At 34.6% G+C, this 22,858-nt stretch overlaps 2 protein-coding genes across 3 annotated transcripts; one reads left to right on the forward strand and one right to left on the reverse strand.

The window, feature by feature from the left end:
* Window positions 1–629: 629 nt before the first annotated feature.
* On the forward strand, window positions 630–6,239 carry LOC147534595 (polyadenylate-binding protein-interacting protein 12-like). The gene is made up of 13 exons (XM_086646033.1): window positions 630–716; window positions 754–984; window positions 1,121–1,767; window positions 1,865–1,975; window positions 2,060–2,104; window positions 2,255–2,327; window positions 2,441–2,553; window positions 2,689–2,748; window positions 2,825–2,872; window positions 2,976–3,044; window positions 5,452–5,513; window positions 5,641–5,711; window positions 5,916–6,239. Exons 3-12 carry the CDS (start codon window positions 1,210–1,212, stop codon window positions 5,696–5,698), a joined length of 1,197 nt encoding a protein of 398 aa, XP_086502159.1. The 5' UTR covers window positions 630–716; window positions 754–984; window positions 1,121–1,209; the 3' UTR covers window positions 5,699–5,711; window positions 5,916–6,239.
* A 1,705-nt stretch (window positions 6,240–7,944) lies between these two features.
* On the reverse strand, window positions 7,945–10,794 carry LOC147534596 (uncharacterized). Of its 2 annotated transcripts, none has more exons than XM_086646035.1 (6): window positions 9,697–10,794; window positions 9,465–9,600; window positions 9,213–9,333; window positions 9,078–9,108; window positions 8,744–8,978; window positions 7,945–8,634 (listed from the first exon to the last, which is right to left on the reverse strand). In XM_086646035.1, the coding sequence occupies exons 1-6, from the start codon at window positions 9,913–9,915 to the stop codon at window positions 8,543–8,545; spliced, it is 834 nt and encodes a 277-aa protein (XP_086502161.1). In that variant the 5' UTR covers window positions 9,916–10,794; the 3' UTR covers window positions 7,945–8,542. The 2 variants fall into 2 exon arrangements, with proteins under 2 accessions (XP_086502161.1, XP_086502160.1); XM_086646034.1 differs by having other exon boundaries at window positions 8,732–8,978; window positions 9,697–10,650.
* Between the last annotated feature and the right edge of the window lie 12,064 nt (window positions 10,795–22,858).

The following is a 22,858-nucleotide window of genomic DNA, read 5'->3' on the forward strand; positions in this document are numbered from 1 at the left end:
AATAGTCTAATTCTCCCATTTTAAACTAACTCAAATTATGCTTCATACCCCCTTATATTTTACAAAATTAGAGAAGAACCTTTTTGCCAAAGTCTATAATGTCCACCTAGTCAATTGCAAACTCTTTCTTTAAATTCTTTTTAAGGACGCCACTCAATATAAAGCGTCTCCCTGAATTACTTATTTTATCTTCTATCTACTTATGGAAGTTGTAAGAATCTCTAGATTTATCTCACATACCTGTAGATCTATATGTATTAAATAAAGTATATGAAGTTTCTTCACGACTTCAAAGTTGTTATCGTAATCTTTGTATTATTCGTTTCCATTAGTTTTAAGTTCATAACTGTTACGAACTTAATTATTTTATCATCTTGACGTATTGATGGCAGTTAGTGATCATTCCATTTTCAGACGTATCATGCCATATGACCTAACGAAAAACATTGGAAAAAAGAGAGAAGAAAACATGGCACATGTGAGTGTAATTTTGGGTTGGCAGAGAGATCACTTTTTTTTTTTGGTTAGGGGTTTATTTTGAACAAAATACTAACAATATAGTGACTAAAAGTACTAATTCAAAAAGTTTAGGGATGAATACTATTTATCTACAATTTACAAGGGGGTGGAAATGAAAAATTGGTTTGTTCTAAAATTTCATTTTGGGAGGAAGTATTCAAGAGAGTAGATTGAGAGAAAGTCCAAAACGGCATTGAGTAAAAGCGAAAAATCTTCTCAACAAAAAAAAAAAAGAGTAAAAGCGAAAAATCATCACACCAATTTCTCTCTCTAACAAAATAAAAAAAACTTCATAATCTTCTCTCCGCCTTCTACTACTAATAAAGAGAAGAAAAGTTCTCATTCTCTCTCTCTCTCTCTAGGATTTGTTTCTGGACTTCATTTTCTTCTCTGTGGCAATCTCGAGGAAGTGGATAAATGGAGTGATCTTAATCAATCAATAATCACAAGGGTTTAGAGAAAAAGGTATGATTTTTTTGATTAAGTCGTTTTCTTCTTCTGTTTTTTTTAGCTTTTCTTTTTCTGTATTTGTTTTAGGGCAGATTTATTTCTTTATCGGTTCATAAATGTATTGATATACTTGAAATGATATAATTCTCAGGGGAGGAGATTTTTAGAGAGAGAGAGAGAGAAAGAGAAACCTTTGATTGAATCTTTTTTTCTTTTCTTCGCTATCAAAGTTTTCTGATCATGGCTGTTGTTGAAAATGGGAGTGTTGATTTGGGGGTTGCTGCTAATGTTAATGGTGGTCGTTCATCGGAAACTGATTTGCATGTTGAGAATGATGTCGATCAAGGAAAACAGAACAATTTAGGGTTTCGTGTGGTCGATCATAACTTACTGAATCATGATCAGAGTTTCCAACTGAAAGTTCAGCCATTTCAGCAGCAACAGCAACAGCAACAGCAACAGAGAGGAGTTGTTATCAACAACAACAACAACAACCATATGCATCCGATTCATCACAGTATCGATCAAGGATCAGTGAACAATGGTTATGGAATTTCGCAGAATCAGCAGCAACCAAACGGTGTAGATTTGCAGAGAAATGAAGAAGCTGATGAAGGGTTTAAAAGGGATATTAGGGATTTGGAAGAACTTCTCTCCAAGTTGAATCCTATGGCTAAAGAATTTGTCCCACCTTCTCTATCCAACCATGGATCAGGTGGTGCTGGTTTTTACCCTAACAATTTTTTGATGCAAAATATTACTGGTAATGGAGATGTGAATGGAAATACCAATAGAAAGGTATGATAAAAAAAAACATGACTTCTTGATTTTTTGGTTATAAATCTTGTATGGGTTTGTTGCTAATCTCAGTTGATTTACTTTTATTCTCTTCCAGAAGAAGAATGGTTTTAGTCAGGGAAAGCGGAGAATGAATAGCCGGACTAGTATGGCACAAAGGGAAGAGATTATTAGGAGGACTGTCTATGTATCTGACATTGATGCCCAGGTATAAGGAACTCAATTTGGTTCATAAGTTAGTTTTTGCTTTTTATTTGTAGTGAGCTAACTCTCTTTATTGCTTGGAGTCAAGGTTACCGAAGAACAACTTGCTGCCCTTTTCATCAACTGCGGGCAGGTAATGCTTGTTATTAAGGTCATAGGGAAGTCCTTTGGATGTTGGTAGCAATGCCTTATAGTTATTTATGAACGGTTTCCTTCTTCTTTGGATTTTGGTAGCAATGCGTTATAGTTATTGATTAACGATTTCCTTCTTTTTTGGTTAAAGGTTGTCGATTGTCGCATTTGTGGCGATCCTAACTCTGTTCTCCGTTTTGCTTTTATCGAGTTTACTGATGAGGGTAATTCTTTACCGCCTTAGTACCTATCTGGAATCTGGATTAAGTTTTAATGAATTCCCCTTGGTGTATGTATATGTAAAGTGACTGTTTCTCTACCCTATATGTTCATATAGATGGTGCAAGGGCTGCATTGAGTCTGGCTGGGACTATGCTTGGTTACTACCCAGTAAGGGTTTTGCCTTCAAAAACTGCAATTGCACCTGTTAATCCGACATTTTTACCAAGGGTAAGGTCCTCGTCACTGTTCTTGCGTAATATTATTTTATTGCATTTATTTGTAAGTGTTTTTGTGCTCTAGCTGGTAGCTTATTCTTGCTTACGTATAACAATACTATATTTTGATGGGATTTTGTGGTTTCAGTCTGAAGATGAACGGGAGATGTGCGCGAGAACTATTTATTGCACAAACATTGATAAGAAGGTAGTTTTGGAGTTCCCCCTAGTTTCCTAGAATCTGGTTCAGTGTGTAAACTACTTTCCCTCTCATTGTGATGTAGGTTACTCAAGCGGATGTTAAACTCTTCTTTGAATCAATCTGCGGAGAGGTTTGTACATTCCTTTCTAAAATACGGGAAGTTCTGCTGCTTGTTTCTTTTCCGTAATTGCTGCTGGAAATTCTTTATGAAATTCTTTTCTTGTTATGTGTAGGTTTACCGTCTGAGATTGCTGGGAGACTATCATCATTCTACTCGTATTGCTTTTGTGGAATTCGTAATGGTAATTGTCTACTTGACTAGGCTATCATTATTCTCAAAGTGTTACATATCTATCGTTTCTATTTTTGATCAATTTTCGAGTTTATGAAAGCGTTATTTTCCATCCATATCTGATGGTTCTGGGGAATAATTCATATACTAATTCGAGAACTTGGGGGTTCATAAGGAAAATCAGGGCCTATATATACCAAGGAATTTTGAAATATGTCAGCCGAAATGACCGAAATATTTCCATTTCCATGGCTACCGAATTCCAATCCAAATTTTATTACTTTCTCTTATTAATGCCCGACTAAGTAAATAAATTTCTCCACTTCCATGCCTACCAAAATTTTCAACGAAACCAAAATTTCCATTGAAACCGAAGTTTCATTCCTTGATATATACTGCAATTGTGTAGATGGATTAACAATTCTAACAAAAGAAAAATATTACGATAGTCAAATGGGGATAGTGGCTAGAGTTTCAGTAGTAACCAGAGCTAGATTTGAGGAGAAATTAAGGCTGGGATTCTGAAGTTGAAACTGGGTCAGGTCTATCTAGAATGTTGTGTTCTTTTGAGTTTCTTAGCGAAATACTGCGGATGTTACGGTGTCAGAATAATGCCTATCAGGAGGAAGTATGAGAAAATGTTGAGATGAAATAACTTGAATCTGCATAGGGTTTTAGGAATCTCTGTTAGGAAAATTGGGGAGGTATTACTTCACAATTTAGAAGATGACGTTCTAAAAAGTGATTTTCAACCGTCGTTTCATAGGTTTCTGAATGGAGGTCGTGAGTATGGTTTAATTGCACATATATGCTGTATTACTCCATGTTTTAAATCACTACATATCAAATTTCAAGGTTCAAGTAAACCGTAGTTTCCTCTCGTTCGGTAGTGATGTACTCCAGACTGGGTTTCCTTGGTTGTGTTTCATTTATATTGGATGCTTCCAACTAGATAAATATTTAATGTTCTTCTGTCTATTTTTTTCTTGTATTACTTGTCTTGAAATGGTTATGGTCATGGTCTTCTAGGGTGCAGTTATACCTCGTCTTAGAGGTGGAGTAGGCACGTGATCCATGATTTGCTAAAACAGTATCACGTTTATAGGGTGATATATTCGGTGAAACTCTTTCGGGGAGGACCTTTACGTGTTATTTTAGAATGACAACAGTCGTATGTTATCGTTAAAAACTAAAACAATCCACGGTAGCTTAGGAGCTTTATTTATGAGCAATTAGACCAGGCAAAGTAATTATCAGGGAAGCTCAAGTTAGTAAAGCATCTCTTTGAAAAGCTCCTATACTTTTCGGGGAGCCCAGATCTAAGTTGCCAAAGGCTCTGAACCTTCAGTTCAGTGGCCGAAGCAGTGGTCGCTTCACCTCAAGCATCAGTGTTATTTAGTTCATGGCTTCATAGTTCATACAATGTCCCTGATTTTTATTGTATTCCATAGTCTTTTTTTTTCGTATGGGAGCTAAATCTAGTAAATTGTATATATATATATGTAGTATGTATAGTTCCTGGTAATCATATCGATAGTTCTGTTGACATTTTATCATACAGTCCGGAGAAGTCAGCTAATTGTGTACTCCAGTGCTAATTATCAAGAAGGGGCTTCCTTGACTGTGGTGCATTTAGAAAACTGAATCGCTTATCTTTTCAATCTGTTGGGTCTAGGTTAATGATGGTGTTAGGCTTCTAGTGTATTTGCTTGGAAATTGTATCATCTATGTGAAAAGGGTCCAGTCATATTTAGCCTGTTTTACTTGATAAACTGTTTTAAAAACCCCATCTGAATTGTGACGAGTTAGTTCCAGACATGTAGTTCGGTTAGAATATAGAGTAAGAAGTGCTTTAAAAATTTAAGAGGAAGTGTGAGATAATGTGCACTCAGGTAGTAAGAAAACATTTGCCAAGGAGAGTCTGCAGATACATTGCTAACGGTTGAATCATGTTATCATGAATTCATCCCTCTTTGACCTTGTATCTGTGGATATAATTTGGATCATGGCGAGGTGTTTTTGAATCCGTTTCAAGATTGGTACAACATCTAGTTTGACCTTGATGGGAAATCTGTATTGCTTATGTAACATGAACACCAGTACGAGTAATATGTGTGCTAGACTGATGCGATGGCCTAATAGTCAATAAGTTGACACAACCATACTCATTCACGTTTTCTTGTCTTCGCGGTTATTTTCACTTGCATTACTTAAACTTTCAGATGAACCAATGTTAAGTTGTACTAAAACGTTAACTAGAGCTTTATTTTATAGACTTAACACGATTTTATGCAACAATACGTGATGTGCATACCGAACTTCTCATTATACCTATTGAAGTGACTACGAGTATCACACAACCATCTTATTATGGAATTTGGCGGAACATATTCTCACGCTTATTTTCTCTTTTACAGGCTGAAAGTGCAATTAATGCTCTCAACTGTAGTGGTGTGGTGCTGGGATCCTTGCCAATTAGGTAAGTTATAAACATTATGAGCCCGCTGCTTTATAAACTGAAGTTTCCTAGATTCAGATAAAAATTTTATTCCTGTTGGTTCGTTCTGTAATTTGTTTTTACCTAATCAATGTATTATCAATTTCAGGGTAAGCCCTTCAAAGACCCCAGTTCGCCCACGTGCTCCTCGCCCAACAATTCATTGAGTCGAAATTGCAGGTAAACGCTGTTTTTCTTTTCTTTCAACAATGTGTGGTTGGCTCAATTTTTATAACCAGAGTAGTTGACACAGGTCATCTGACCGTTGCTTTACTGTGTTCAGAAAACTTGAATTAACCTAGCATTGTACCTTTCTTTGGGGTTTCGTTTCGTTTTTTGATTTTTGTATTAGTTTTTTTAACAATTGCATGTCTCTATATCCAGGTGAGACAGCCGAAGAAGCCAGTTCAAACGGAATCGTGGTTGCAATCTGCAGGTCTCCCAGACTAAGCTACTGCTTTATGTATCTACAACATACACATATCTACAGATATCTAAAGACGTTTATCAATCTCTCTGGGTATTTTTCATTTATAGTTTTCCTTTTTTGTCGTTCCCATATTTAGTTCCCGGTCTTTATTTACTTTAGGGTTAAGGATACATTCTCTGTTGTTTCTAGCATGTAGAGAATTTGGATGGAACTTCGAGGCTTCGAAAGAGTTAAATTATTAAATATTACTTAACATTAAATGCACAACTCTTTTGTTAGGGATTCTCTTAGAAATTTAATTATATTTGGATGGCTTCTAACTTTGTTGTGTTTGATTCTTTACAAAAAATCTCTTTGAAGTTTATATCTAGTCTTAGAATAAGTTAGAGAGATTTGCTCTATATATTGCCCATGCTCTAACTATGAAAATTGATTTATCCCAAATAAATAGGTGTTTAAACAACTTAACCCATCTATTTAGAGGTTAATCTACTGTTTTAATATAGTGTTACTGCGAAAGAAATATTTTTTAGTATAATTTTAGCCCACAACTTTATGGATTTTTTTTCTTTAATTGTTTCTCCCCTTTTCTATATTTTGATGTTTAGTCGTTTTTTTCTTCTGTTTTATAACTCTGATTAGAATGTCTTAACTTTTGCTTTACAAATTTAGGTGGAGTTTGATATAGTTAAGTATTTCTTAAGAAGTGATGTATTTCTAGATAGAAGATAATTGAACCCTTGAAATTGTCATTTCCTCATAACTCATAAATTTTAAATATGGGGGAGTTACATTTTTTGGCATTTTGGGTTGCAAAAGATGCATCTCTTTCCTTTTTTCCATTCCTTTTCATTTTTCTCAAATATATTTTTAATAATAGAGAGGGAATAGAGATTCCAGCCTAGCAAGATGAATGAAATTTGGGAGTGGGTTTTATGTCATAAAAGCCTTCTTAAGGGACTTTTTGAGGGGTGATCAAAATGTCCTTTCATGGGGCCATCCAAGGTCTTAATATGTTCACGATGAAAGTAGTTTCAAAATGCTTTTTTTTTTTTTTTTGTTAAACTAGTTTTAAATGTTAGGAAGGCTCAAGATGATGATTTTATAGATTCTTTTAAGTTTTTAGAATTTATCTGTTTTTGTTAGAGAATCTCGGATGCAAAACTAAAAGAAAAAAAAACTCAAATTGTCATGTTTTAAGTCTCAACTGAGATTCACTTTTTAGATAAAACTATTGATTTTCAAAAAAAAAAAAAAAGGTGAAACTATTGAGGTCCTCGATTTAAAAGACATCTCTAGTGCCACACTCTAAAAACGTAAAATTACTTTGGTCATTTTTAGATCGGTAGTTTTGATTTTAATATTGAGTGTACAATTGAAATCTTCAAGAAAAGACCCAAATATTGAGTTTCTTTTTGAAGCATCTTAAAATTGAATGTTTTGTAACATCGTTTTAAGACCTAAATTGAGTTTTGCAACGGAGAGAATTTTTCAATTTAGAGCGGAGTTTTTCGATTTGATTTTTGCATTGGAGGTGCTCTTAGGATGACTCCCATCTTTATTCGAATCCTTTGACAATTTACAGTTGTTTGTTAGTGGAAGAACATTGAAATGAAACAGTTTGATGATTTGACCCTTTCAACATTCAAACTCACAACAAAAATACAAGAATTCAGTTTGTAAATCTAAGTTAGTTTGGATGCTTGCCTTTTCCTCTTTTTTCAGGTTTTACTCCTCAAGACCTTGGATTCCTTTCTCAACCATTACTTTAACAAGAAGCTTTTCCACCATTTCTCATCAAATTGGAAGGATAAAAAAGAAGCAAAAAAATGTTACAGAGTTGCAGAATAGTATGCAACAACTTTATACCAAAAAAAGTATGACCAGACTTTCCTTATCCCTTGGATTCCAGACACCCCATAAAGTTGATTACTGATATCAAACTCTTTCATGGAAAATGAAAGATAATAAGACATAATAGACTTTTCCCCTAACCAAATACTACCATTACAAAGATTAATAAACACAAAAGCAAATTACATTTAGGTCAAGCTCACCCTAAGCTTGCCCTTGTTTCAATATGGAGACATAAAACAAATCACCCTATCGAATTCCACTTCGATTACTTATAACATAAAAACAATTTCTCGTCGAAGTTTCATAGCTTCTTGAGACACATAGCAATCTAAGAATTATGAGTGTTTTTAGAGGTTGAATACAAACCAATATTTAGTTCCAACCTAGTTTTGATGATTACATTAACAACAAATATAATTCTTTTTTGTTCTTACTAAACTAACATTTAATGACTCTACTATCCTAAATCAACAATGTGTAATGACAATGATCACGACGATAAGAACTTAAACGAAAAAGATCGAATAGATCATAGTTAGCTATATTTATAAATTGTTCTTCCCATGAAGAAACAATTTCATGCTGATTTTCTTGACTTTTTTTCACTAATTTTACTTGCTTCTTGTTTTTCATTTCCATTGTTGTTCTTTCTCCCCAACTTTCCTTCTCTTGAATCTTGTTAGTCTTGGAAAGAAATCACATTTTCTTCCTGTCATTTGAGTCCTTAAGTAGATGAATGGTGTCCACTTCTAGTCCCTGGATCTTTTATAGTGATTGATCCTGTCCTAGTCGAACCCTCCGAAGTACTTGTTACACCTGTCATTAGTCCCACATTGATCAAACACCATTTGATAGAAACAAAACAAGATCAACAACCCAAGTATTCAAATCGATTTTTGAGTTTGATTCAAACCAGTTATTGTACTTGGAGGAGAAACTGAAGTTGGAATCGGATAAACTGCCGGTGTATAAGGCTGAGACAAGTATGGGTATTGAACCCATTGAGGATATTGAACTCTGAAACCCTGTCCATTGTTACTTTGCATATAGAATGGGTAATAGTTAGGGACAGCCCCCGGAGTCCCCGATATCGCTGCTGCTCCTCCACTAGTATAGTAAGCTCCTGGAACTTGTTGTCCTCCATATGCATTATAGTAATTCTGCAAGAATTTCAAATTAACTTCACCATAAATTTCTCTAAAATTCAAGAACTCAAAATCATGTACCCAAAGTTTAAATATTAGAAATCAAATTCCCACCATCATTTGGTACATGTTTTCTTGAGAATACCTACACAAAAAGATCAAAAGAAAGAATGAAAATAAGAATGTAATTAAGGACTAAATCATCCTAATTTAAATGGATTTTAAAGAGTTTGGAGTTTTTCTAGATACCCATAAGTTGAATATGGATATGCATAAGGATTTGGTTGATGAAAGTATGTAGATGAAGAAGATCCTTCATAAGTTGGTTGAGCTAGTGATCCTCCTGTTTCTGGTCTAAGCCTCCCCATACCTACAAAATTTTCAACAATGGGGATTAAATTTTTAAATACCCATTTGATCTTCATTTGTAGATTGAAGTGTTTGATGAATATATGGTGTCTTCATAGACCCTACAATGTAATAGAGAGAGAGAGAGGGGACCTTGTTGAGAGGTAGAAGATGGGTGAGGTCTATGAGCACCAAGACATGCAAGATTACAATTAGCTCTTCTTCCATCAATTACAGGAGATGGATCATGACAAGCTCTAACAGCTGCATCTGGATCCTTGAAAGTAACCTATTAAAAAATAGTAAGAAATGAGGACAAAAATTCATCTAAAAAAAACTCAAAAATGAAATGAAACCCAAAGTTTAAAGGGAAATATATACTTACAAATCCATAACCTTTAGATCTTCCAGTATTCTTATCTGTAATAACAACAGCTTCTTGGATCTCACCAAACTGCTCAAAATAATGTCTCATGGTATCTCTTTGAGTTTCCCAAGCTAATCCTCCAACAAAGATCTTTGTATAAGTTGTATCTTGATGATCACCACCACCACCATTGTTTCCTCCTCCTCCCACCATTCCCAATTGCCTTTGTTGAGACATGTAGTAAAAGAAAGAAAAGAAAACCCAAAAACAAGAAGAGAAGAGAGAGAAAACTAGCTAGAGAGAGAAAGAGATGAATTGTTTCAATGTGCAGTAGTCAAACCAAATAAGAAGAAGAGATACCCATCATCAAATAAATAAAAAATGGGATTTTTTAAGTTATTACTTTTGTACAACTAAAAGACCTCTCTCTCTCTCTCTGAGATTCCTCAACAACAATACCCTTAACGAGAAAATCATTACTTGGTGAGGGGAAGAAATAAAAGAAGAAACAAAATAGATAGAGAGAGAGAAAGAGAGAGATTGATAGAGAGAGAAGAAGAAGAAGAAACCCTTCAAGAGCACTAAGTATTATTTGTAGAGAGAGAAAGTGATTTATTTTTTTTAAAACGACAAAAAGCTGCAGTTGGAGCCCACGACGACACAATTAGGAAGGAAATGGTCCAATGAAAAATTAAAGACAGACAATTTTTATTTTTTTTCAATCTCTCTCTCTCTCAAACACAAATTTATACATACATTCACAGATGCTTATAAAAATCTCTGCTTCGCTGTATTCAACCTTCTTCTTCTTACCTTACTACCACCCCATTCTCTCTCTCTCTCTCTCTCTCTCTCTCTCTCTCTCTCTCTCTCTCTCTCTCTCTCTCTCTCTTCTTTATTTCATTCTTATTTATAGCAGCACTCTTCAAATATGAATTGGCACTTGTTATTATTCCTCCTCACTAGCCTGGTATTTGTGTTAGTAGAGAAAGTGTCATAATTTATAGTAATAAGAGTTTTCCCCTCTCTCTCTCTCTCTCTCTCTCTCTCTCTCTCTCTCTCTCTCTCTCTCTCTCTCTCTCTGTCTCTCTCTAAAATGTTCAAGTCTTGATCTCTAGTGTGCAGTAACAGAGCAGCTATTCTAATAAGTAATAGCTGAAAAAGTGCATGAGAGATAGAGAGAGAGAAGGTGTCTCTGGGTGTGTGTGGGGACTGGGGGGGACTAAAGCCATCTCTGACTTTATTATAATTTTAGGAGGAAACTTGATAATAAGGGAGATAACCAAAGACTGTTAAAAGAAAATGATACTAATAATTTAGGCCTGTTTATTTTTTCTTCCAATAGTTCCTCCATCAAGAACTACTTTATTTCACATGAACTTGTCATATATATATCAGAGGTGCTCGTGAGATTTTACTTCAGATGTTATTTTACATTTTAATGGCCGAGATTCCGATAATATATTCTTCAAAAGAATTCATTTTACTCGCTTATTGTGCTTCACAATACGAACGATTAGTTTGGAATCTCAATATAATGTAATGGTACGAGTGAATATGAAATTTTTTTATTGCTACAAATAATCATGTCTTGATTCTGATTTGAAAAAGTATGGTTAAAATTAGTTGAAAGTAGTCGGGGATCTGAATTCATTAGTATGAATTCATGGAAGAAAAGTTTGAAATATGACGGGTCAATTCATGTTTCCATATTTGAAATAGAAGTAAATGAAATTCACCCTTATTCTATATCACATGGTTACAACATAAGTGAGATGTGCTGTTTACACTTAAGTATTTTGTCAATCTGTTCAACAAAAAAAAAATTGTGGATCGTTGAGAGGAGTCGTTGGTTGGTGTACAAATTTCTATAAGAAAAGAAACTTTTTCCCTTTCGAGCGAGTTATCCTACAAATTGAAACACCAACATTTGAAGATTAAGAATACTTATAAATTAAGGCTATTAGTTAATAAACATTGTTTTTGTTGAGAATCTGTTTAATAAGAATATTTTTTGTCCATAAAGTCCCATGAATAAGGATAGCTACAAAACAAATTATAACATGATTTCTTACCAAACATTTTGTTTTCTTGAGGTAGAAATAGTTAAATTTTAATAAGATATAAGATTCTAGTGGATTAGAGACTAAGAAACACGTAACGGAAACCTTACCATAAGTTGTTGAGTTTTTGTTATAAACAACCAGAATTATACAAATATAATTTGTTGTGATGACAGTAACGTTGACATATTTTTTTGAGAAATCCACTACGATCTACGTTAGTCGTTACGAGGCATTGATACATCATGAAGATGTGATTAGCACGATAACCATCTAAGTTAAACCAATAATAAAAGAGGTTTAAAGTCTAACAACATGAAAGAGGCCTAAAGTCCGACAAATTTATTACATTATTTATACTTTTAATAACCAAAATCCAATAACCATAGATTCCACTTCCAGGGGTGGCCCTGAGCCAAAGCGAACAAAGCATCGCTTCGGGCCACCGGCTTTTAGGGGCCACCAAGACGCTAATTTCTTTAAAAAATATATAAGAAGATCAACTCTTTAAGAAAATTATAAGGGTCTCATTTAACAAATGTTAAGTAAAAAAGGGCCACCAAATTTGATGATCTTTAAATGAATGGTGGACCCAACAGTTTGTTTGACTAATGAAACAAAAATGCTTTTCAAATTTTCAAATCATGAAATCTCAATATCCTTTCCTTTCTTCAAGCCAAAGTGCCAAACCAGACTGTTTATTCAATTTCTATAAACAAAGTCTATTGTTTTGTTGTTGTAAGTTGTTCAATTTCAAAAGCGCAAAAAAATATTTTGTTTTATGTTTAAAAAGTTAAACTCAGAAGATGATAGTGATTTGAGAGATTCACGTGATCGCCTTGAAACCTTTTTCAAGCATAATGAATCATATGACATAGACAGAAGTCTTATTTTCTGAACTGAAAGTGTTGAAGTGTCTTTTACCAAATGAGGTCAAAAGACCAATTGAAGTGCTAGATTTTTTGAAAGATCTGAAAGGTTGTTACCCGAACACATTAGTTTCTTATAGAATTATGTTAACGATATCAGTTACTGTTGCCTCTGCAAAAAGAAGTTTTTCTAAGTTGAAGTTGATTAAGTCTTATATTCGATCTACTATGTCGCAAGAAATGTTGAACGGGTTTGCTATATTATCTATTGAGAAGGATATGACTGACAGTCTTGATTATTCGACGATTATTAGTAACTTTGCATCGAAAAATTTAAGAAGAACAAAATTTCATTGATTGTAATTATCAAAAAAAACTATTTTGTTATATATAAATATATAAATATGATGAAAATATTTTGCGGTACTTACGATTTTCATGTAGTACATTTATACGTTTTACAATTTGATAGAAGGGGCCACATTTTCAGACCTCGCTTCGGGCCACCGAAAAGTTAGGGCCGGCCCTGTCCACTTCCTTTGTGAATTGAAACCTAGACCTCCAGAGTTTTGGTAGTTCGACACATTCACACTTTACAAAAATAGGTAGTACAATGAAGTCTGTTTTATTGATGAAATGGTAGAACGTAAAAAGTTTCTTATAAGTTGGGAATGAAACTAGGAGTTGGATTTAGCTAAAATCTTAGTCCTGTGAAAATGGAAATATTTACACCATTAGTGATGAAGTACTAGAATAGTTTACTTACTAAAACGAATAAAATCTGTTTCAACACAAAAATTTTATAAGTTGTTAATGCACGTTGAATAGTTAATAAATTTTGAACAAAACTTATAATTAATATATTTTTGATTTAATGAAGAATACATATATAAAAAGAAACAGGACATGGGGTTGGAGATCCGATTTTAATTTTTTTAAGTCTAAAAGACAAGTTATATTTTATTCAGTTAAAAATTCAAAATTTGTACTTTGTTCCGATAAAAATCTAAATCTAAATATTTACATTTTGTTCAGTTAAAAATTCAATATTCCTTACAACCTTCCGGCAAGTTGTTGCAGAAATGCTGCAAAGCTGTTAAAAGTTGTTGCAAACTTCTTGCAAACTGTCGCAAATTTCTTGCAAGTTAGTCACGTGTAGCAAAAATAAAATAAAAAATTGAATTCATTTTTCATAATAAAATACTGGGAGTAGTAAAATAAAGAGCATAACGGAATCAACCTCGGTCTGATATGTGGTGGGTCAAATGGGTTTGGAAGAGAGAGAGAGAGAGAGTAGTATTTTAAAAAGAGAAAGGGTGGTACGTCGTCCTAGATGATACTCTCTCTGTATCATCACTGTCGCTACTCCTCTAACTACTTGGACTAGATCATCGGTCAAACCTCATACCTCTCTCTCTCTCTCTCTCTCTCTTCTTTCTAAAATAAATAAATAATACTCCACTCCCTTTATCTATCTATGGTTGTTTTCACCCTCCTTTTGTTGGGTTCTACTGATGGCTAATTCACCCTTTTTAAGCGCGCAGGTTAAATACTACTTTACAATGTTCTAGTAGTAGTAGTATTTAAATGATTCTAGTAGTAGACTGACTAGTAAGCTATACTTATTACCCAACGCCAATCTATAAGATCCAATTCCAAGTCTCTCTCTCTCTCTCTCTCTCCGGAGGGCAGACCAATTGGGCCGGCTTTTGATCAAACAGTCCCAATTTAGATAAAGATGTGCTCAAAATTCCAACAAACAATATATGGATGTCAAAGACGTTCTATATAGATAGAATGTGTTTGCATTTATAAAGATACAGAGTTCTTGTTCCTCCTAGTTTAAGAATCTACTTAATTTAAGATGACAAAACTAAATGAAGATTAAAATAATTTAATTTTGTTGTTGTAAATTTGTAGTAAATGGGTGATGCTGCATGGGATGGGTGGTAAGAAATGAAGTGGAATGCATAGATAGATAGTACTGTTGCTTATACACATGAAGGCTGCAAACCCAGGCAGGCAGGCAGGTCAGAGCTTGCACATGCTCATTTCCAACATCTCTCTCTCTCTCTCTCTCTCTCTCTCTCTCTCTCTCTCTCTCTCTCTCTCTCTCTCTCTATATATATATATATATATATATATATATATATATATATATATATGAGTTTGTTATGTGTGATAGCGAGCTCACTACCATTATATAATATACTATTATATATATATCAGTCACTGTCTCCATTGACCCCTCTTTGGCTCTTCCTCTCTCTCTCTCTCTATTCTGTAAGACAATTGGACAACTACCCCACTTACTTTAGGTCTCTTCTTCATCAGGTCACTAACACCTCCTCAAGGGGTGGCCATGAGTCTCTATATGCTTCCCTCCTTTGCTTTTACTCTTTGGCCCACTTCCCTCTTAACCCTTCCAACAACTGAGGCAGTTCAAAGTCATTCGAACTGGAACTAATCCGTGTTGGATTTGAACAGTACCGTCTCGACCCAATCTAAGTGCCCTCAAAGAGTCCAAAGCCCAAACAATGCCAAGAGAGCGACGGCGACCCAAAAGCAAAAAAGAAGACCCCTATAGTCTTTAGAGGCACCCTCTCAGTATCCCAATTGCCACCAATCCACCCTGGGATATATATCCATTGTATAACTAATCAATTAAGTTAGGGTCCATATGAAGGAATGTGTATGTTACAAATGCTATATTCTAAATATTGTTTTTACTTGTTAAAAAAGAAAGTATTGTTTTTCTATATATGTATATGTGTGTTAGACATATACTCCGAAGGTCACTGGAGGTCCCGGGTTCGATCCCCAGAGGAGGTGGAATCTCTAGATTATTGAATTTGGGATTATTAAGGCGTAAATAATGTAGATGGGTTGTAGGCAATAGTTAGTTATGTTTTAGGCCATAGTTTAGTCGGGCTTGAGGCTTGTTCTTGCTTAATCTGGTAGTTACCGAGTTTCTTATATCTTTGATTTATCAACACCATTATAATGACTATCGTACATCGAATTCAAATTCCAACAAAAAAATAAAATAAAAAATCTTTTGATCGTAGTTGTGCAAATAATAAAATGTTTAGTGTAACTGCACATTTGGAAAAGATTTCTAACATCCATTCCTTGTTTGATTGATAGTGTGGAAAATTTCCAAGGCACTACAAAGCTACTCAGCCATGCTCCCTTATTTTCTTTTTGTTGCAAGGGCCATGCTCCATATTAGTTATGACAGACTAACAATTTTGTTAATCGAAATTATACGGGCGCCACCAATTTTACAAAGCCCACCTCATGAAGCTTATTAGAGACTTGCCTGCTCTTTGTGCAGGAGCCTCTCTATCTTTCTCTCCTTCTATAGATATTTCTGATTCTTTCTCTCTGCAAATCTCCTTCTCGACTGCTCACTATATCTCTATGTTTTCTTTCGCTCTAACTCTGTATCTGTAACTCTCAATTGTCTAGATGGTCAGAAAAGAAACTCCAACCAGTAACTAGATCGTAAGTAAGCCACCACCCATGGGGACAACGCGTAGTTTTTTGTTTTTTTGGTGCAGAACGAATAGTTTTCATGTGTGTATAAAGTTTCCCCTTGTGTTGCTTACAACTACAAGTATAGAGAGGGGGGTGTGACTATTATATTTGGGCTTATAACGTCCCAACGGCTTAACCATCTGGCCGTTATAAGGCCATAACTTACTGCGTCTATGGAAGTTTGAGGGCACCACCATCAATTGTGGTCGTTCTATATTTCATATACATAGGAGTATCAATGATAGAAAAAAGAATGAATTTTTATCTATTAAGTATATGAATGAAATTTAACATCATCAATTACATGAAGGGGACAAATGGGACCCCAAACTGCCACCCACATTACATTTGAAAGAAAAAAGAGATTAGGGCTCTTTATGGTCTGTGATAGCAATCATGGGAATTTAGATTCATTGACTGTCCGGCAATCGGTCAACCTCATTATCTTTGATACAACTTTTGATGATCTCAGGTTGTTATCAGCAACCTGGATTAGGGTTGTAGCCTGGGTCAGTCTGATCCAATTGAACGAAATTCATACATTACTATTGGAGTATTGGGGCAAGGGTTATACCCACCTATCCACTATTTGATTTTTTAATTCTAAAAGTTTTATTAATTGGTATCTTATTTACAAAATACAGTATTATTCTCGAACATGATAATTTGTAGGCTGAAATCGAGAGTCGTTGTGGAAAACTAGTTCAAATAAAATATGAGAAATTAATTTTAAGAATTTTTTTACGGCAAGTAACCAAGTCTGTTAGTTTTTTCTTCTAACATGCTATTGGTCACGTGAAATATGACGCTACCAATTTTTGTTATGTTCTTGTTTCTTTGTTTAAATAGCGTGAGACATTTTTTTCTTGAAACAAATGAACACATTATTTATAACTGTTTTCGTTATCAGTTATAACTAATTTTTGTGTACCATATGTCCATATCCAGAGGTCTTAAAAATTCATCCCTAGTCGTCCCCATGATTGTGATGGTTGCTAGTGGCACCGCCACACTCAAAATTATGAAATAAAGTAGTTGCAATTCAAACAGAAAGGAGATTTCAATTTCTTCACGCCAACTATTTGATATTCCAACGAGGAGGGACTTCGGGATGTCAAGAAAGCACGTTTCTTATGCCCTAGCTTAGATCATCAACCTCATTACTGTATTGTGTGATTTTGGTTTAAATCTATCTTCAGTTTGGGATCCAAGTCCCCCTTCTAAATGGGTTTTCAAGTCATGACCTGCAAATGGAATCTCAAGACCGGACCCTTGGTAAACGAAGAAATTACCCAATTGGAGTACGGTCCAGAACACATATATTTTTGATGGGTCGTCGATGAGAACTCTTTGAGGAACAATTTTTCGTGTTTTTTGTTCACATTAAAATTGATAATATTTTTACATTCAAGTTCACAAATTAAAAGACTTTCGATCACACACCACAATATAATGGAGCAAATTGTCATTGGTGATTGGTCTTATAAGGACTAGCGACCCTAAGCTAGCCTACTAACACACCCATTAGTCCCCACTATTATGATTTTTGAGTTTTGATTAAGAAAGCTTGAGCACTCGAATCTTGACTCGGTCGATCAATTTGTATGATCTTCGTGAGAGTAACTTGAAGTCAATTTCAATACTTGTGCATCAAGAAAAAAAACAAAAGTTGCAAATCAAAGACTTCGTAGCAAATTATTAAGTGTTTGTAATCGAAGACTTCGGAGCAAGTTATTAAGTGTTTGTAATGATACTTGGATCGAATAAAAATTCATGTGCTTGTGAGAGTCTAAAACCCAAAATTGTTAAACATATTCACTTCATGAGATCTCAGCATAACCTCCTAATGAAATTAGAAATGATTACCAACTTAAACTTCCATGCTCCATATATACAAATATATTGAAGAATACCTAATTCTTGATGGGACAACATCTAAACCCTAAAATAAAAAACCTAACCCCTTACCTAATCATAATCAAGATCCAAATCTAATACTTCAAAATATCCTTCAAATGTAATATTGATATTATAAAGAAAGAATATAAAGTAACCCAAACCATTATTCCTAATGGCTTACCTTTCATTGACATCACATGTAACTAAGTATCCACTTGAACAAAAAGCAGCACACTTAATACAATAATGGGGATCAACCTTCCCAACTAGACCAAAGATTAAATATCAAAAGGTGATATATTAGTGCATTAACCAATCTCTGAACCTAGACAAACACAGATTAATTATGTAAAACTAAATAACAGATATTTTAACCGTTAGGTTCATTTAATTAATCTAGAGAGAACCATATAGAACATCAGTTTCATCATCTGAAAATCGACACTATTTTTGGAGAACATCCGAAAATTACCGATTTTGAATCCACTTCAATAAGACATTTAAATTTTGAATCGATAAATTATAGTAGATTATGTCATTACACGGTAATAAAAAGTAGAAAGAGATGCCAATGAGGCAAAATATTGCAAACAAATGCAAAACATACCCTCCACTATCCAACCCCCTCTTGGGGCATGCGTGTTGACAATTCATCTTGTCCTTTCTTTTCTTTTTTTACCAAGTTTTGCTTGCACTCTTACACTTTTCTCAACCTCCCATTCATGTCTTTTTTGCAAACCCAAAATCAGGATAGATTTCTTGGCTTTTTCTTACTTTTTTAACCTCCACTCAAAACAACCAACCCCTCTCACTAACTTATCTTAATCTTATAATATATATAGTGAATCTTTACCTCTCCAAAATCAACAAACTTTGCCTACCCAAGCTCCTTCTAATTAGCCCAAGTACAATACTCTCTTTCTCCATCTCTCTCAAACTACTATTTGTTTCATCTCTCTATATCTATCTTCTCCCTTTAAATTAGAGTTGTATTGGTCCTTGTGATCCCTTCTAAGTATAATTCTAACCCTTTCTCCCTCTCTTTCTCTCTTAAAAGTTGGCTTTGAAATACTTTTAACTTTCATGTCATATATCTTAAATATCATGGGTAATTGTATGACTCGATTTAGCTCCCATAGAAGTTCTCCTACCACTTCGACAGGTGACAAAAAAATCCTACAAATCGTAAAAACCGATGGAAAGATTCTCGAATATCGAACCTCAATTTTAGTCAAGGAATTTTTGCTGAATTATGAAGGTTTTGGAGTTTGTATTTCAAAAGAGATACCACAACATTTCCCACCAAATTATGAATTGAAAATTGGTCAGGTTTATTATCTCATTCATCTTGGTAGTACTAGTTTGCCTTCTTCTACTAATTCTTCCTTAATCAAGACAGACAGTGTTAAGCGAATTAAAGTAGTTATAACTAAAAAACAACTTCAAGAATTGTTGTTGAAGAACTTATCGATCGATGAAATGCTCTTAGGAGTTTCTAGAGGAATGTTGGGTGATCCCGGTGAACAAAAACCCATTAGAAATTGGAAACCGAAGCTTCAAGCCATACCGGAAGAACGTGAATAGACGAAAAACATACAAACCAAATTCAAGTCTAGGGTACAAAGATACAAGTTTGAACATATTAATATTAGAGAAGAAATTATGTTTTTGGGCTTAAGAAGATGTATTTGTTATACAAATATCTTATGCACTATGAACTTTTTCTCTTCTTTTTAATAATAGTAGTAATCTCTGCTAATTTGTGTTCATTTTGATTAATCGATAGAAATTTAGAAGAACAACCAGAATAGCATAATATCACTATAGCTACGGGGATCGAACTCTCAGAAATGTCTTTCCGACAAGTAAAATTAAAACTAATTAAGCTACACGGGATCAACTTAAAGTACTTCGAGACTTGAATTTATTTTCTTCTCTGTATAATTTTGATACATAAAGAGAGAATCAGCACCTTCATCAAACAAAAGGAAACTAAAAAGAGAAATGGTAAATGACCCCAAAATTGGAGACGGCTACAGGCCGAATGGTGATGTGGCCAGCTCCATTTTATTAGGCCAAGGGGATAGATGGAGCCGACCACATTACCTTTCGGCCTGTGGTATGCCGCAATTTTCTGGCATATCTTCTCCCTCGGAACTTCCACAAAATCTGTGAAAGAGACATGCTGCACTTGACACACTAGCAGGATGAACCCTCACTCGATCATTTGGGTTGCCAATTCCGGGGGCACCAATGGAGTTTCACTTTGAGTTAATGGCCATGAGCTTTAAGATTGGGTTTAGGTCGTCGTGTTGTAATTTACTCCGAGAGAAGATGATAGTCGGTTTTACAAAATCCACATGTTAACATTTTATGACTTGATCTACTCCCTCGGACCAAAGTTATTTTTTTTTTTTTTTGAAACCAAGGGAACCATTTCCATTAATAAGTGATAAAATCACATAGTTTACATGGATGATACATCATTCTTATTTCTCTCCTCTGAAAACTTCATGAGAGTTACATACCTTTAAATGCAAAGTTAATTGTTAAACCAACAAACAAGAAAATGGTTTTTGATGCATGTAGTAGAAAGTGATCGGCCCTAAATAGAAGGGAGGTGCCTTTAAGAATTCGCTTGTTTAAGATTGTTCCCTTTTCACCCTATGTGGTGAGTTGCTGGCCTGGAAAAGGTGAGTAGTAAATATGTGTTAGGGTGTATCTAAAATTCTCCTAGAATTTGGTGGAATGTCTCATGTCTGTAGAAATAATACTTGGAAGTTTTTGTGTGAGTTCGTTAGGCTATTCAGGTCCCGCCGCTAATTTGGTGACTGCTAGTATTCTAGATTAAAGGAAGGAAGTTTTCTGGCCGAAAGGAACTTGGTGACAGAGCTTTGCATATCCAGGGTTGCCTATAATATTTAGGAGTGAAAATAACCAATAATTGAAGGAGAAAAATATAGGTTGATTTTTTTTGTGGAGCGGAATACAAAAATTCTTTGGGTGGAAAAATTAGACACTACCTCTTTCTCCTCTCTTTCCACACCCAACCACGATTTGGCAACCATCACGTTTTCTTTCTATTTTATTTCTCTCTCGCCCTTTATCCAGTGTCGTGGGAGAATTTGAGGGGCCAGTGCGAAATTTGATTCTGGGCGTCTTGTGTGATAAATTACACACATTTTGAAATAAAATAGTCATAGTAAAAAAAAATTATTTAGTAACATCATTTTTATGAATGATCTAATCTAAGAATCCACTATCACTTGTCAACAAAAATATTTTTCTATTTTAAAATATAAGCTTATATCTACACGCGACATAATGAAATTCTAAACTTCCATAATATGTTTGGATCTCAACGCATAATCATACTGTATTAAATAGAATAATGCTACTCAGAATCCCAAAGTACAGAAGAAGTCAAGAAAGTAGGCACTAGAAGTCACCAAATTTGTAAATCACTTTTATTTTGGGTGAAATGACATAAAACCCAAACTCCAAAAGGCCTACTTTCTTGACTTCTTCTGTACTTTGGAAGTCTGAGTAGCATTATACTATTAAATATTCATTTTGCAACTTATCGAACATGATCAGGGGCGAACGAAGGTTGTTCGCAAGCATAACTGACTTAAAATAATAGAGACAAAATAATATCTTAGTACAACGTATAGTCTAGAATCTAAAAGTAATTTTTCGGACATAGTATCTTTTGTATAATGATTTTCACATATATAATTATATATATATATATATATTATATAATATTGTCGGAATTTAATTGAAGGCTCTTAGATTTCTATTTCTTGAAGTCACTTCAGAAAATCAAAAAATACATCTAAAATAACAAAATAGTTAAAAAAAGGTGCAATGGAGCAAAACAAAAGGTCGGGTCAGTCAAACCCGCGTCCCGTGCTTGCAAAATAACCAAGTTCACCAGCAGAGCTAGTTCCCGTTTCTTTGTTGGCCTTGTATCTACCTTTATATATTGATTTAATTCGAGTCTTTTAACCAAATGGGCCCCTTGGTGGTGGGGGGTCCTGTGCGGGAGTCCTGCCCGCACCCCCCACCACACGGCCTTGCCTTTATCTGTTTCTCCTATCTTCCCTTTCGTAGAACAGAAAGAAAAGAGAGAGGAGGTTTTAGGGAGAGAAAGATTTGGCAGAAGAGAGAAAAAAGAGAAATTTGAATTTTTTAAGTCGCGTCGGCAATGGTGACTTTTCGGCGATCTCTGACGTTAAAGAGGAGAAGTAGTGGTCGGAGGTTTGGGAGAACCAAAAGAAAAAAAAAAAAATCGGCCTAAATTTTGTACCCAAAATACTCTTTTGTTTTTCCACATACGTTACGTAAAAATTAACCATAATTTGATAGACCAATACTCTAGCCAGGTCTTCTAGACGACTAGATTGGCAACAAATGAAAGATGATGCCTTTTTCTTGGCAAGACTTAATGGAGTTAATCTCCCTTTTGATGTGAATGAATACTAACAGTTTTGGTCAATTGTAAGATAAGAAGATTGATGGAAGGAGTGGAGCAAATGATGATGACCATTTAGTGCCTGGACAGGCATCGAGCATTGAACCTTCAAAGTTCAAACTAATGTTGCCGTTTTAATCATGGCTATGTTTTGCCTTTTATTATCCACTCAACGAATTAACATATCCGTTTTTTCGCCATAATGGATCGAGTAATAAGAAAACATTCAAACTCTAATTATTACCAAACGTAGGCAATTATCACCCCATAACTATGTACTATACATTTGATTTCTGATTGATGGTTTTTAACACGATACACATAATTTGGAT

Source organism: Eschscholzia californica, unplaced genomic scaffold, assembly GCF_041429995.1.
Source record: "Eschscholzia californica isolate CP2 unplaced genomic scaffold, dmEscCali1.0.p SCAF_6, whole genome shotgun sequence".
Classification (NCBI taxonomy): domain Eukaryota; kingdom Viridiplantae; phylum Streptophyta; class Magnoliopsida; order Ranunculales; family Papaveraceae; genus Eschscholzia; species Eschscholzia californica.

Bases quoted from the DNA above. Each gene is read 5' to 3' on its own strand.
- LOC147534596 (XM_086646034.1), bottom strand. From the start codon at position 9,915: ATGTCTCAACAAAGGCAATTGGGAATGGTGGGAGGAGGAGGAAACAAT. The intron at 9,601-9,696 runs GTAAGTATATAT...ATTTTTTAATAG, and splicing joins GATCTAAAGGTTATGGATTT to GTTACTTTCAAGGATCCAGA. The intron at 9,109-9,212 runs GTATCTAGAAAA...CTTTTTGTGTAG, and splicing joins TATCCATATTCAACTTATGG to GTATTCTCAAGAAAACATGT.
- LOC147534595 (XM_086646033.1), top strand. From the start codon at position 1,210: ATGGCTGTTGTTGAAAATGGGAGTGTTGATTTGGGGGTTGCTGCTAAT. The intron at 1,768-1,864 runs GTATGATAAAAA...ATTCTCTTCCAG, and splicing joins ATGGAAATACCAATAGAAAG to AAGAAGAATGGTTTTAGTCA. The intron at 2,749-2,824 runs GTAGTTTTGGAG...ATTGTGATGTAG, and splicing joins GCACAAACATTGATAAGAAG to GTTACTCAAGCGGATGTTAA.